Source organism: Anomaloglossus baeobatrachus, chromosome 3 (assembly GCF_048569485.1).
Source record: "Anomaloglossus baeobatrachus isolate aAnoBae1 chromosome 3, aAnoBae1.hap1, whole genome shotgun sequence".
NCBI classification, from domain to species: domain Eukaryota; kingdom Metazoa; phylum Chordata; class Amphibia; order Anura; family Aromobatidae; genus Anomaloglossus; species Anomaloglossus baeobatrachus.
Window position 1 is genome coordinate 143,883,610 of NC_134355.1, and position 16,774 is coordinate 143,900,383.

General features: G+C 42.4%; 1 protein-coding gene across 4 annotated transcripts in view; it reads right to left on the reverse strand.

Moving 5' to 3' along the window:
• LTBP1 (latent transforming growth factor beta binding protein 1) overlaps positions 1–16,774 on the reverse strand; it is a 528,942-nt gene that overhangs the window by 88,066 nt on the left and 424,102 nt on the right. For all 4 annotated transcript variants that reach the window (XM_075339498.1, XM_075339499.1, XM_075339500.1 and 1 more), the window contains 6 exons: positions 15,959–16,057; positions 11,725–11,850; positions 11,264–11,389; positions 8,593–8,715; positions 6,002–6,121; positions 2,838–2,963 (listed from right to left, as the gene is read on the reverse strand). In XM_075339498.1, the coding sequence (XP_075195613.1) occupies positions 2,838–2,963; positions 6,002–6,121; positions 8,593–8,715; positions 11,264–11,389; positions 11,725–11,850; positions 15,959–16,057 (720 nt within the window). The remainder of the gene's footprint in view (positions 1–2,837; positions 2,964–6,001; positions 6,122–8,592; positions 8,716–11,263; positions 11,390–11,724; positions 11,851–15,958; positions 16,058–16,774) is intronic.

The window sequence follows — 16,774 nt, forward strand, 5'->3', positions numbered from 1 at the left end:
CATATTGCGCTCTGACCAATGTTATTCAATGTGGCAGACCAGATCTGCGACTTTTTTTTCATGCTGAATCGGCAAAACAGAAAAATGGCTGCATGCTGTGATTGGCAACGTATCTTGGCTTATGCGCACTCATACAAGTCTATGGGTGCATGTGAAACATAGGACTACACTTGGATGACGCCTGAGTGCAGTCCAATATATGCAGAGACAGGCAATGGAGAAGGTGGACAGAATAGGTTTCCGTTTTCTCCACACATGTGTTCAGATTCCTGCATGCGAGAGAATCAGGGCACAGTGCATGACACTCGGCTCACGCTCACAGCAGAGTTTGAGGCGAGTGTCATTAGCATATCTCATCTCATCCGGTCACCAGCCAGTATTTGTATACAGTTACAGAGTGCAATTAAGTGCAAGAAGGGTGTAAACAGATGATAAAGAAAATATTGTAAATATTGTAAATATTGTAAAGGCCGCTTTACACGCAACGACATCGCTAACGCGATGTCATTGGGGTCACGGAATTCGTGACGCACATGCGGCCTCTTTAGCGACGTCGTTTTGTGTGAAACGCACAAACGACTGTTACCGAGCAATTTTACTTACCTTATCGTTGACACGCTGTCCATTTCCCAAATATCGTTGCTGTAGCAGGACGCAGGTTGTTCGTCATTCCTGCGGCAGCACACATCGCTATGTGTGACATTGCAAGAACGAGGAACAACCTCGTACCTGCGTCCGCCCGCAATGAGGAAGGAAGGAGGTGGAACACAACACATGGGAAAGAGTGGGCACAACTACACCAAACATGTACTGGAAAATCCAGAATAATGGAATGAAGCAAGAGGAGTCCCTTGTTGCATGCAAAAAGTGTGAAAAAGTTTATTAATAACACAGAGAAATATTATTAAGAACACTTAAAACTGGGAAAGATCAAAGGGGTGATCCACCCATGAACAGTTTAGCACATCACCACTGAAACCTCATGGAATAATGCAGATGGAATAAATCACATAGGCTCAAATATAACAGTACCAGAGAACAGTATACAGCAATACATAGTCACCAAATGTAGGACTAACATGAATATGGTACAGATCAAAGAGAGCCAATACAATACCAGATGAGTAAATAATGAGAGAGGAAGTGTGGGTGCGCCTGCCCCACGCGTTACGCCACCATGTGTGGCTTCATCAGGGGTAAATGTTTCTTGAAGGAAGGATTTTTGTTCCGCTCATCTCCGCCCCTCCGCTTCTATTGGGCGGCTGCTTAGTGACGTCGCTGTGACGCCGCACGACCCGCCCCCTTAGAAAGGAGGTGGTTCGCCAGCAACAGCGACATCGCAAGGCACATAAGTATGTGTGACGGGTATTAGCGATGTTGTGCACCACGGGCAGCGATTTGCCCGTGATGCACAATCGATGGGGGCGGGTATGCACGCTAGCGATATCGATAGCGATATCGCTGCGTGTAAAGCGGCTTTAAGGGCAACATAAATAGTTAGATAAGTGAGGTGAGGTGATAGGCCAGTCTAAAGAAATGTGTTTTTAGGGCACGCTTAAAAATGTGGGTATTGTGAATTAATCAAATTGTTCTTGGTAGTACATTTCAGAAAATTGGCACAGCTGGTGAGAAGTTCTGGAGACGTGAGTGGGAGGTCTGAATTATAGAAGATGTCAGTCTTATGTCATTAGTGGAGCGGAGGACAAGGGTAGGGTGATAGACAGTGGTGGGGAGATGTAGGGCGGTGTAGAATTGTGAACAGCTTTGTGGTGAGAGCGATAATTTTATATTGTACTCTTTAGCGGATGGGCAACCGATGCAATGACTGGTACGAAGTGGAGGCATCGGTGTAGCGGTTAGAGAAGAATATGATTCTGGCTGCTACATTCAGGACAGATTAGAGAGGGGAGAGTTTAGTAAGAGGGAGGCTGATCAGTAGACTGTTGCAATAGTCCGGATGAGAAATGAATAAGAGTGACAGTAAGAGTTTTTGAAGAGTCAACGGCAAGAAAAAAGTTGAATTCTAGACATGCTTTTGAGGTGTAGGTGCCATGAGTGAGTGAGTACTTGAATTTAGGGAGTGAAGAAGAGATCTGATTCAAATATGACCTTAAGACAGTGGGCATGCTGCCGGGCAGTAATAGGGTAAAGCATTCATAAGCACTGTGCTCCTATGATTTTAAGGAAGCAGTCAGGGAGGTCTGGAACTGGTGACTTTACTGACTGCAGACTATAAGACGCATATCAATTTTAGCAAGATGTTATCTTGACAAAAAGTGCGTCTTATAGTCAGAAAAATATGGTAAATCCTTAAAAAAAAAAACCTGTCCAACTACATCTGTTATATGGCTTAAATGACTTCCTCAAGAGATAATGAAACATTCACATGCTCTAGGCAAAACATCATGTGCCTCCTGAATGATTGACCATGAGGGATCACTAGATGGTCTGAGAGGTGCTACGGATAATGTCATGTAATTCCTTTTAACAAATCGGTCAAGAGTGATTTGCTTTCTTAGGATTTCCCAATGAGGAGCCTAGGGGTTGCCAGAGATCTCAGCAAACATCTAATTCAAAATGTCACATATTTCTATTTTATACTAATGTTATGAGTAGATATACACATATTAGTGTGACAAAATAAAGCCAGGGAAATATATTGGCCAATATAGGCTTGACATCAAAAACGTTAAAAAAGTCTGACATTCAGAAATGGAACCAGATGGATTTATTGGTCGATAGCCTTCTACTACATTCTCATCAAATCCAGGACTGACCCTTCATCCAAAAATTAATGAATAAAATAAATGTACGGCTGAAGCGGAACATCTAATTACCAATGCACTGTTTGCTGTCAGAGGTTGATTCAAATCCTGTCCGACACGTGCACATGTAAGATCCCTCCAGATTGGAACAGTCACCGTTGGCACACAACGAAGTGTCTTCTTGGCATTCATCAATGTCTACAAATTTAACGAAGGTCAGAAAAAAATAAGGTATAAATGTGCAGACATGTAGGAACATCACTTTCATTAGACAGCCAGGCACAAATCCAGCTAATTTATTTTCAGTCCACATTTGAAACAAAATCTGTTTTCAATTTTCATATTTTTCTGAAATACTCATCAGGGAAAGCCAATGGTGGCTGTATTTCTGGCTTCATTAAAGCACAAGACAGTATTTAAATATAATAATAATAATAATAATAATAATAATATCAACAATAATAATATCAATAATAATAATTGACACTTAATTGTCCAATAACAGGAACATAAGTGGAAAATAAAATGAGGGGCATTTATTAAGCAGTTCTAATGATTTATTAATCATCTCACTTTTATCACACATAAATATTAGAAATCTGCTAATTAAAAAGGTACAGCCAAGACTTCAAAGTGACATAAGCAAATCTCTAAGCTTTAAGAGGTGGTCCACTAATCAGCATTAGTGGCCACATTGATTTAAAGGTCATAAAGAAGGCTTTTCTCAAATACCTTGTGTTGTAAATTCTGCCTCTGAGTGGCTATTGCGGTCTGCTCATCCCCATCACATGACCCCCCGGGCTCCATGACCTCTGCGATCCGCTGATGTCATGTCAACTTTCAGTAGACTCGACATCACCGAGGTGGGCCCGAGTCTCCCTGAGTGACTGGTTTGTGGACGGAGTTTCTCTGCTTGTCACAGTCCAGCATCTCGAGCGCTGTCTCCTTTGCTGCAGAGTGCCGCAAACAGGAGTGTTGCTAGGCTGTGACGAACAGTGGAACTTCGCCCACAGCCCAGTCACTCAGGGAGACTGGGGCCCACCTCAGTGATGTCAGGTCAACTCTAAGTTGACGTGACATCACCGGATCTCAGAGATCACGGAGGTCAAGTAGTGAGGATAAGCGGACCGCAATAGAGGCTGAATGGATTACACAAGATATTATACTAGTTGTATGCATTGCTCAGGTGTGATTTTGGCCTACTCTTCCAGACAAACACTCTTCAAATCTAGGATTTCTGGGCTACTTATACAAGTAAAATATATCTTTGTACCGTGGGCTACTTATATGAACTCTGCGCTTTAATTCTTTCCATACATTTTCTATTAGATTCAGGTCTGGTGATTGGCTGGGCCATTCTATCAGCTTTATTTTCTTTTTCTGAAACAAATTCAGAGTTTCCTTGGCTGTGTGTTTAGGATCATTGTCTTGCTGAAATGTCCACCCTCATTTTATCTTCATCATCCTGGTAGATGGCAGCAGATTTTCATCAAGAATGTCTTAGTACATTTGTCTATTCATCCTTCCTTCACTGTTATGAAATTTACCAGTGCCATATGCTGAAAAACAGCTCTTACTATCATATTTCCACCTCTAAACCTCACTGTTGGTCTGGTGTTTTTGGGGTGTTATGCATTGCCTTTTGGCTTTCAAACATGGTGTGTATTATGGCATCCAAAGAATTAAATTTTGGTCTCATCGGTCCAGACTATATTCTCCCAGTATTTCACAGGCTTGTCTAAATGTTGTTGAGCAAACTTTAAACACATTTGAACATGATTTTTGTTCAACAATACAGTCTTGCATGTGAGCGTGCATACAAGCCATGGAGGTTGAGTACATTACTTATTGTTTTCTTTGAAATAATTGTACCTGCTCACTCCAGGTCTTTCTGTAGCTCTCCACAGGTTCTTGGTTTTTAGACAACTCTTCTGATAATTCTTGTCACATCTCTGTCTGAAATCTTGTGGGTAGCACCTTGTAATGGCCAGATAATGGTGAAATGTTCTTTCCACTTAAGGATTATGGCTCCAATAGTGCTCACTGGAACCTTCAGCAGTTTAGAAATTCTTTTGTAACCAATGGCATCAATATGTTTAGCAATATAAGATTGCAAAAGTCTTTGGTTTTACCTATCATGAGATGTTTTATGTGTGGCAGGCAGTTTTGTAATAAGACACTTTGTTATAGGCCATCAGTTAAAGGAGCTGATATTTTTCCCTAAGAGGCAGAATTGCTTTGTAATTACTGATAGATTTCAGCTGGTGTCATGACTTTCCATGTTTTTTTGCACCTCTCTTTCTTCATGTTTTAAATTCTTTTTCTGTGTGTCATTCCTCATTATTACACATAATCTATGGACATATATGGTTTCATTTCTTTGCCCCCTGTGGATTGGATGGGTTGTTACTGACATCTGGTGAGGAATTCATGTTAATAGCACGTTTAGAACTATAGTTGCTTAGAAAATTGGTGACGTGTTCAATACTTATTTCATCTGCTGTTTTAGCACTTCATCAGATGCAGCGCTGACATTAAATCAATGCAGTGTGCGTGTCAAGGAAACCCTGATAGTTTTCCATATAAGATAAGAGTTCCACCTGGCCATCCACCACTGATTAACAGCCATCTCCCTATAACGCACAAAGTACTAGCTGCCATTTTTAGGAAAAAACTGCCATCCACTTAAGAAGCAATGCAAGGGGTAACTACTGTGCAAAAAGAGCTGGAGACAGAATTAATAGAGTTATTGCAATTCTGCAGAAGAAAGTCACTGAGTAGTAAGTTGCTATCTCAGGAGTATTGTGGGTGGTAATATTATCCACTGCTCTGCAAGAAAAAAGTATCTTCAAGTACCACCATGGCATCCAGTTATTGCCATAGACCTAAAGTTGCATAGCGTAACGGTCAAGTGTATGGGCCTCCTATTAGCGTAATCATCACACATTTGAGCCTTCATTGTAATCTCCAAGCACTGTGCTTAAAAACTCCTAAACCAGAGCCTCTTGAAAAGAAAGGCCTTGCTTTGTTTGCCGTCCGGTGTGTCCATATGGTGCTTCGCCATTGCTTTGCTGGAGTAATCACTTTGCTCCATGCTCATATTAAAGAGAGGCCGGAAAGCCATTACAGGGAGGTGCAAATTGCATTTATAGTTCATAGAATTTGACAATAGCACGATGTCTTATAAAATAGAGAAATTCTTCAACTCTCTACATGTCTTGTGAATATAAACTCACCAAAACAGCGACCATTAGATCCTCTGTATCCATCAGGACAGGGCACACATGCAAACGAGCCCGGGTTATTGACACATCTGTCATATGGACATGTGGTTACAACCAAGCATTCATCAATATCTGCCAAAACAACCACATTGGAAAAAATAAAACATAAATCTCATAATTAATATATAACAGACTGTATGGCTGCTGAAGGAAGCCAACATGGAAACGCTTCAATGAAAACAGAATTGTAGGGATTGGAGAGTTCAAAGGTTACATATTTCTTCACGCTGTCTTGCCAAATATATCTATAGTTTACATAGTAAGTGACATCAAAGTAGGGAAACTGTATCACTATCAAATACTTATAATTCTGAAATAAGCAAAGCTATTCATATATAAATAAGAATGGCGTTCACCTCCCCCTGCATGCACCTAAAATACCCAAACTGCATATTGTGCTCTCAAATTGTGCTTTACTATGTTTACTGTTTAAATAATCATTATTTCATTATCTTTAACATTAAAGGGGTATTCCCATCTCTAGGATCCTATCCCAATATGTATTAGGTGTAATAATAATAATTTTAGTAAATACCTCCAATTAGAAATGTAGTATAGTTCTCCTGATTCGCCATGTCTCTTACCTTATGTGCAAGGCATTACAGTAGCTTAGGTATCCATGCGTACAACCCATTCATATGGTGACAGTTAGTTAGTTAGTTACTTAGTTGCTCGTGGTCATATCCATGATTACCTAAACTACTGTAATGCCCTGCACATGAGGTAAGCGACAGAGCAAATCAGGAGAACTATACTACATTTCTAATTGAAGGTATTTTCTAATGTAATGCTCCCCACTGGTGTTGTTGAGGCGGCAAGTAAGAGTGGACCCACTAGACCACAGTGGAAAGCCGAGCTTACCCTTTAGTGGGAGGGGCCTAAGTAAGTGTCTGCCGAGAGGTAGACGCCAGCTACTACTCCCAGGGCAGTGACCGGAACTGTGGTAGCTGAGCCACAGGACAGGAGACGAACTCAGGTATGGACACAGGTGCAAGCAGGTACAGGCAGGATGGCCGAGGCAGACAGAACACTGGTTACTGACATGTATGGTGAGCACGACAGGGACAGGTAGTTATGTGAAGGTGGACACAGGTACAAGTAACGGGACAGGAGCATGGGACCTGACAACTAGCTAGCAGACTATAAACTAACTATCTAAAAGTATTGCGCAGGCACCTCCCCTGTGAGAGGGTGTTTTATATACATAGTGCCTCTCAGAAAAAAGGCTGAGAGGTATTTATGGGAAATGGTGTGGCAGCCCTTTAAGAGGAGAGCCAGTGTGCATGCGCAAGCCCTAAGTGCATTCCTGAGAATCCTGTGCAGCGTGCACAGGCCCCAGGAGAAGAGGTAGGCAGAGGAGCACATAGGAAACCACGGGCCACGATGCATCTATAGCAATCGGCTTAGCTGTTGGGAGCGTGTAGCAGTCTAGAAGGCTGGGAATAACCACTGTATTGGGAGGTGATTAAAATGGGAAAGCAGTCAAAATGATCTTCTGAAATGACACAGTTCAAATTGCAAGTCTGTGATATTGGTTCATATCTTATTTATTGAGTGAAAGGCTCTTTGGAGAGCTACATCCTCTCCGGCACAGTGTGATGGAGTCGCTCCAGTGGTGATCTGCTCTGCTGTCAGATGACAATACTCGATTCCTGGGGATGTCACTGACCACTAAGCAGGAGGTACTTTTTATCATGCTGAACAGTGGACATGACGCTCTAACACTAGTGACTCTGCTTCTGAAGTGAGAGTGATTCACCTCCTGCAGGGCAATGAGTGTGACTAGTTTGATGCTGTCAACCATGGTCTGCTGTAAGCCAGTCAATTTTGAGCTTTGATTTTGACCTACCTTTGTTACCTGCTTATTCTACTGATTTTCCCTTTTGATTTTGACCTTTGGAGCTTTACTACACTTACTATGCATTTGCTCGTATCTCTGTCCATGTCCCTGACTTTCTGGTTTTGACACAGCTAATAAACAATTTTCCCCATACTGACTCCACCAGCCAGCATCTACATATCACCATATTTTCACCAAAATGCAGCCAACCTAGAGGCAGGTCGCAACAAAGAAAGAAGTATAAAGCCTTTAGTTGGAACGTGGCAGAGAATTCTGCTCAATTATTACTTGAAAGAAGAAATTAGTAAGATCTTGAAACCTTGTAATGAATTAATAGTATTTGTTGGAAGATATTGGTGGAAGACTAGGGAGACTAAAAGTAGGGAAACCCAATGGTGAGGGAACAGGGTCAAGTGGTAGGTAAAAACTTAGCAGTTGCAAGGCAGAGCTAAAAAACATAGTCTGAGAGGATGACTGAGAGTGATAGAAGAGGCTCAATGGAGAGACCTCAGATGAAAGATGACAGGAAGAGAAAGGTTCAAGCGTGATGTTGGGCGTTTTGGACAAGTTCTATCTACAAAGTAATATAAGGAGGTAAATGTTGAAAATTCAAGATGAACATGTTATTGTACAGTTGATTTGTGAATTATATATGTTGTAAATTAATAAAAATGATTGGACTTAAAAAAAAAATGCATACAACCTTCACACTGTCCTCTTCTGTTCATACGTAAACCAGTGTCACAATACTGACAGCGGAAAGATCCAACAGTATTGCTACATAGCCCATCTGGACACACATCTGGTCTCAAGCACTCATTTACATCTAAAGAAGAAAAAACATAAGCAAAAAACATTAATTGACAAAGTTATCAATACATTTCTGTTTGCGACACCCCACCTTCCTTCCCCTTGTTTAACCCTGCCCACTTTTGTAAAATGTTTAAAATGTGGCTACAAGTTAAAAAAAACTGTTGCAAATTATACAATAAATATGGCTGGTACCAAATATTATGACTCTTTCATTGGAAAACAGGTGCTAAGCTGTGATACATTACCACCACTGACTGTGTGAATGGCATTAGCATCATACCGTAGCATATTTTGCTTGGCATAGCCTTAGAGGGTGCTAAATGTACCAATCAATGTGCCCTTTTGGGAGGTCTAACCTTTAAGCTTGATTTGGGAATTTTAAAACTCCCCTTTAACAGCTCATCGGACGCCAGGTTTTCATCCTCTGGTGTCTGGTAACTAGAGTGGTAGTCCCAAAACAGGGTCTCACCGCATCTCAAAAACTGTCCTCTATCTGTTTTGATAATCAAGATGGTGACAACAAATTATGACTTAATAAAAAAAGTTCCTAAAAATGTGGACAAAATATAAGCAAATTCTGTAAACATTTATGGTAATTGTAACACAGGAATCTTTATCCGTAATAATGAATATTTCATATTCTATACTGTCGTACATGTATTGTATTAGATTAGCTGCATCTCATGTAAGGTGCAATAAGTAGGGTGCACTACTTGTGCCTTAAAAGTCAGAATACGGAGACATATCTTTGACAACAAGAAAGAAGAAGCCGAACAGTATCTAGACACTTTTTGCTCAAATTCAAACAAGAGACAAGATAAGTCTTAAAACAATCGGTATTGAAAGGGTTAAATCTCCTAAAAGAGGAGAAGATCCTAGGAGATTTTTACTGATCCGAGAGGCTTTTTGGATTCCTGACAAAACATCCGTAAAGTCTGACTTTATAATGTGCAGTTTTAAACTATCATTATTGAATATTCTTTCTCTTTTCAGGTTTTTTTTCTCATAGTTGTTCTGAATATTGTTATGTAATAGTGAATTCTTGTTTTTAGGGGAAGGAATAATCCAATTATATAGTATTCACCAGGTGATGCTCAGCTGACACAGGATTGTGATGTCAGAATAGGTAGTGGGTGTTCGTTCTGTACTTTTTCAGACAGCAATGAATAAGAAGGGTTAATTCTGAAACGTATTAAGTGTCAGTATACCTGTGGCTTTTAATTATTTTTTTTAAGTAATAAAGTGAACATTTTTTTCAAGGAAAATAGAGTGCTGTTTTTTATCTGATTTGGGAAATACTGTGTGAAATATTAGTGCGACCATCACATAAAGGAGTTTTCTACTACTAGGACAACCCCTTCTAATTCCATATGTTTCCCCTAGTTAGAATAATAAAGCTTATACTCACCTCCCGTACCGGCGCCATTCCAGCAGTATCGCATCTAGCAGTGCAGAGGTTCACGTGGACTTGTGACATCACGGGAGCCCCGCATCCAATCAGCGCCATCTTCTGTCTCCTCGCCTTCAGACCAAACTAGTTATTCAACAGGAAGTGAGTGCAGCAGCTGCACTCACTTCCTGTTGACTGTTCGGTTTGTATGAAGGAGGGGAGAAGGAAGCCAACGCTGATTGGATGTGGGACTCTCATGGTATCACAACCCCACATAAGCCTCGGGAACATTAGCTGCGCCACCGCTAGAACAGCGCAAGTATGGGAGGTAAGTATAGGCTTTCTTATTCTACCTAGGGGAAACTTGTGGAATCAGAAGGGGTTGTCCTAGAAGTGGACAACCCCTTTAAGAATCTTGCAATTCAGCACAAAGAGATTGACAGAAGAGCTACAGGTAAACCAATACAATACCATTAGTCCATTTACTGGTCCCCCTAACATGTCCATATACATAAAATTAGTGACAGACAAATCCACCAATATCATTGGGACCAGCTGACTATCTAATGCGTCAAAGGAAAGAAGGATTGGGCTGTGGATTTCAACATGCCTGATCGTTTTTGTTGTTTGGGTAGATAAGCTGTCACCAGAGGTGTCTGCCAGCTGCTTTACTCCCCTCTCGTATGAGAACATATGCCCACTTGGGTGATGCGATGCAGGACTCACGCAAGTCACCTGCAAGTGTGACTCCGACCTTAGGGTACGTGGACACGTTCAGCATTTACAGCAGAAAAATATGCTGCTGCAAATACTGAAGTGTTGGCGGTAAAAATGCTGGGTAAAAAGTATTTATTATGTTTTTTTTTCCATTCAACAGAACTGGTGGAAAATGCCGCAAAAACGCTGAACAATTTGAAACTGCTGCAAATCTGCAAGGAAAAAAAAAGCATTGTGTGTATGAGAGTTCTGAAATCTCTCACTTTGCTGCTGCAGTAAAATGCTGAATTTTTACATAGAAAAAAAGCAGCAAAAGCGCACCGTGTGAAGATATCCTGGATACTTAAATGTCTATTGGTTGTATCACTTTCTGTCATCCAAGAGATGCACTTGCTTAGGAAAGTCTGCCCGGTAGCCAATTAACGATACTTGGTGTAAAAATAAAGTTACCTACCCACACAATCTGTCCCTCGTTCACTAGCCACATATCCAGCTGGGCAAATACATAGGTAACTTCCATCTGTATTTTCACAACGGCCATTGGAACACAGCCTGTCATCTTCTGCACACTCGTTTATATCTACAAAAACATTAAAAAAGTTAATTACACAATAAACAGTGCATCCAACGTTAAAATAGGTCCATTGCTGTCAATCAATGATGGTCTCAACGACGTGTAATCAGTAATAATTTCTCTGCATCAGCCAGTGACCAGGGGACATGGTCATGTATATGGTACATTATGGTGCCGAGATGGCAAGAGACAGATGGAAAGACAGTAAGACATGTCTTATCAATAAAAGAAACCATAAAAAAAATCGTTTTAGTCCTTAACTTACATATTTTATGTACAGAATGAAATCCACCAGTCTAGTGACCAATGGATAAGTGTCCAATATTAGTAGAAGACCTTACCAATACACTTGGTTTGGTTTTCATTCCTCTTGTAGCCTTCATGGCAGACACACAAGTATCCAACTGGCAGGTTGACACAGAAGCCTTCTCCACAGATATCAGGGTCCACGATACACTCATTGACTTCTAATGAAACAAAGCAGATAACAGTGATAATAATAAGATACTTAAATGAGACAAATAAACTCAAATGTTTTCTCACCAGGAGACAAGTACACTTTAAGGCTATGTGCACACACTGCGTTTTTTTGACGCTGCGTTTTTGTGCGTTTTTGGCCGCTAAAAACGCACAAAAACGCACCTGCGTCGAAAAAACGCGGCAAAAAACGCACGCGTTTTGCCGCGATTTGGTGCGTTTTTTTGCTGCGTTTTGCTGCGTTTTTGCTCACTGCGTCCTTATGCGTTTTTTATCAGTGAACAAAAAAAAAAAGGTCTGATGTCATTTCCTTCTTCAATGTGTTCTTCATTCTCCACTAGTGTATACAGAAGAGCAGACAGCTGCAGAACTACAAGGCTCAGCATCCTCCATCCAATAGTGTATGCAGGAGAGCAGACAGCAGCTGTCGAACTACAAGGCTCAGCATCCTCCTTCCAGGACTGTATGCAGGATTTCTTTGCCCCCCCAAACAAAAAAAATGACGTGGGCTTCGCCATATTTTTGTATGCTAGCCGGGTACAGCAGGCAGGTACGGGCTGCCCCCAACCCCCAGCTGCCTAGTTGTACCCGGCTGGCAACCAAAAATATAGGGAAGCCCTTTTTTTTTTAAATTATTTCATGAATTTCATGAAATAATTTTAAAAAAAAAATGACGTGAGCTTCGCCCAATTTTTGAGTCCAGCCGGGTACAACTAGGCAGCTGGGGATTGGAATCCACAGTGCAGGGTGCCCATGCTTTCTGGGCACCCCCGCTGTGAATTGCAGTCCCGCAGCCACCCCAGAAAATGGCGCTTTCATAGAAGCGCCATCTTCTGCCGCTGTATCCAACTCTTCTAGCTGCCCTGATGCCGGGTGGCTAGCTAGGTAATAATGGAGTTAGGGCTAGCTGTATATTATCAGCTGGCCCTAAGCCCGAAATTCATGGTGTCACGCCAATATTAGACATGGCCACCATGAATTTCTAGTAAAGATAAAAAAACACAACACACAGAAAAATATTTTTATTAGAAATAAAACACAACACAATTAGTGACTCCATCTTTATTGAAATAAACCCCCCTCCGCAGTAATCCTGGGTTAGGGTCCCGCGCCGTTCAATCAGGATCCAATATCATCTGATCGGTTTGCTGGAAGGCAAAGCGATCAGATGATGTGTCAGGATCAAGTGCCTGAATCCCATCACACATCAGCTGATTGTATAAAAGCCGTTTATACAATCAGCAGATAAATCGGTGCAAAAAAAAAAAAACATAATACTCACTTATGTGCTGATTACCGGCAGCTCCTGGAGCGATGGAGCGGGAGTCTGATCCCGTCCGATCGCTGCAGCAGCTGCCGGTAATCAGGGAGGAAGTCTCCTGACGCATCCGCTGATACCGGCCAGGCGCCCGCGTCACCGCGATACTTACGATCACCTGATGCGTCAGGTGACTGCATCAGGTGATCCATCGCCAGGTCCTGCATCCTGCAGGCATACGTACCCGGGGAGACTGCACACTGCCGGAGCGGCGATACCGTGACAGAATCTGGGAGCGGGCATGGCACCGGGACCCTGCAGACAGGTGAGTATAACTTTTTTTTTTTTTTTCCACTGTTAACTTTTGTTTTCGCAGCCGCTTCCACCTCCCGCCCAGACATGGCGCCGCACGGCAGCATACATGCACAGGACGGGAGGTGGAAGCGGCGGTGACGGTACCGGGAGGATTCACGCTTCTGTATATACTGACAGAAGGAATCCTCTTCCTGTACACGTCACTTTACTACCCACCTCCTGCGTTTATAGCTGCGTTTTTGGTCTTAGAAACGCACCAAAACGCACCAAAACGCAGCTATTTGCGTTTCTCATTGCGTCTTTCAACATCCCATTGAACTCAATGGATGAAAAGCGCAGTGAAAAACGCGGGAATAATTGACATGCTGCGTTTTTGTGGCACCACAAAAACGCAGCTGAAAAAAAACAGATGTGTGGGGACAGCAAAAATGAAAACTCATAGACTTTGCTGGGGAAGCAAAGTCATGCAGTTTTGAGGCCAAAAACGCACCCGAAAAACGCGCAAAAACGCCGAGAAAAACGCACTGTGTGCACATAGCCTAAGGGTCCATACATATTCTTAGTTTTATCATAAGGCAATCATATGCTTTCAGTTTCCATTTTACAACAGAAAAATTATGTGTTGCAATTTAGATTACACATATATGGAAGGATTTTCTATTAGAAGCAAGTGTTGCAGGATATGGAAGGCATGCAGCTCCGTGCTTGGGCTATGTAATGCCCCTCTGGTTATGCGGTGTATATGTGCCCTAGAAGCCAACGAAATTTAGCTTAACCCACACCAACATGTCATTAAGTTTACATCGGCAAAAGCAGTTCTAAGTGACTAAGGGGCACTTTGCACACTGCGACATCGCAGGTGCGATGTCGGTGGGGTCAAATTGAAAATGACGCACTTCCGGCATCGCATGCGACATCGCAGTGTGTAAAGGCTGGATGATACGATTAACGAGCGCAAAAGCGTCGTAATCGTATCATCGGTACAGCGTCGGCGTAATCCATGATTACGCTGACGCGACGGTCCGATGTTGTTCCTCGCTCCTGCGGCTGCACACATCGCTGTGTGTGAAGTCGCAGGAGCGAGGAACGTCTCCTACCGGCCTCACTGCGGCTTCCGTAGGATATGCGGAAGGAAGGAGGTGGGCAGGATGTTGACATCCTGCTCATCTCCGCCCCTCCGCTCTGATTGGCCGCCTGCCGTGTGACGTCGCAGTGACGCCGCACGACCCGCCCCCTTAACAAGGAGGCGGGTCGCCGGCCACAGGGACGTCGCACGGCAGTTGAGTGTGTGTGTGAAGCTGGCGTAGCGATAATTTTCGCTACGCCAGCTATCACCACATATCGCTGCTGCGACGGGGGCGGGGACTATCACACTCGGCATCGCAGCATCGGGCTGCGATGTCGCAGTGTGCAAAGTGCCCCTTATTTTCACAAGTAAATTGCCAGTTGTATAAGGAGCCAGACAATGACTTGTATATCAATACACAACATGAAAAGCTGAGACCGAAAACTAAACCTAGTGTGAACCACTATTTCACATGGTATACAAGAGTGAAGACGTATTCCCTATCTAGACCTTTATGGCATATCTACAGAATTTACAATAATTTTTCAAAACTGGTATTAACCAGTGATGAGCGATCGTGCTCGGCATTGCTTGCTACTCGATTGAGCATCGGGGTACTCGGGAACTCGCAGAGCTCAGCCAAGTATCGAGTGTGATCAGCTTGCTTCACTGCATGATGTGTGCAGGCACCCAAAGGAGAGCCATTCACAGTCTCTGAATGGCTCTCCCTGGAGGTAAAGCAATGTTTTCAGATGTAGTGTGTCAAAAGAAAAAAAACACCCTCCCTCCCCGGAAATGCTTTCTTTATTGCTGGCTGCATGTGAGCAGAGAGTCAAACTGCCCAATCATTTCATTATACTCGTTACTCAAGTTGAGCCCATCCAAATGTCTGACCTGCTTGACTCGAGGACCAAGTACCCGAGCATTTTACTGGTCACCCATCTCTAGTATTAAACCACTTGCCTAGTGACGAGGTCTCTAGATGCTGTATCCAAAGAATGAAAGGAAATTGTATCCACGAGAAAGTCTACTTGTCACTCCCATAGAAGTGACATGTCATCTCGAAGTATCTCTCCGCTCACAATACTATGCCTAGATGCAGTGACCTTATGTCATATCTAAGATAGGAATATCCCTTTAACGGTAGATTTTAAATGATGATCTCTATAAATTGTTTAGAAATATTGCAGACAATATACATACTGGTCACTTTCTTGGCATACTACTTGGACTGGCATATGCCAGCTAAAGCCAGACTTACAACTTTAACACTGCATCCAACAGAAACCGGAAAAAAATCAAACACGCAAGATTAACTAGAGCAATCTACCTTCAGTCAGGGTCACAAATAGGCACCAAATGAGCAGAACCAATGTACTAGTGTACAGCCAGCCTCACATGTGGCGTATCACCATAGCTCTATATATAGCACATACACAAAAGGTGATTCAAAATGTACCTGTAACTTGAGTTGGGGCAATAACTTGACTTTCGCTCGACTTGGAAACATCAGGAGCTATTTCTACAGGTACAGGTGGAGAGGATCTTTCAACAACAACTATAATGAAGAAACACATTTTATTTCATACTAAGTACATTCATATGTATTTTTACTGCAAATTTGTAGAAAAGCATGGAACAGTTTCTGAGCAAAAAGCAGGTCACAAGCATTGACCTTTCATGGGTAAAAACAAAGGGGCCAATTCATCAATACATTAAGCCACAAAACTGGTGCAAAAGCAGTGAAAAGTTGCAAAATGTTTGCGTACTGTGGAGTTGTACAAAAATATAGCAACTTTTGGTGTTTTCACCACAGTTTGAAACAGCTACGCCAAAATGAAGTGGAGCTGGTAAGGAGCTGAGGCTGGTGGGGTGGGATGGGACATGGCCAAGTCCACCCATCCAATTCATCAAAACTGTCGATGTTTTGCAGCACACAGAGGCCCACACCACCAACAAGAAGCGCCAAATTCATTAAGTGGCATGTGCTTCTTAATACATTTTCTAATGACTACTGCAAGATGTTCCATTGTGATGACATAAAGCAGGGGTGACAGTAGGCACCCCTGTCGATTACTGTTATGAATGGGAATCGAGAAGGAAAGCAACCTATTCGCACTGATCTTTGCTGAAGGGCTAGTGTAAAGAGAAGCAACCCTTCCAACAAATTTGTTGCCCAACCCAATCTGACGCAATGAGGCCAGCATGAAACTCTAACTAATCCAGTCGAAGGCCTTCTCTCCACACAGAGCAAACACATAGGTAGGGAATGAGC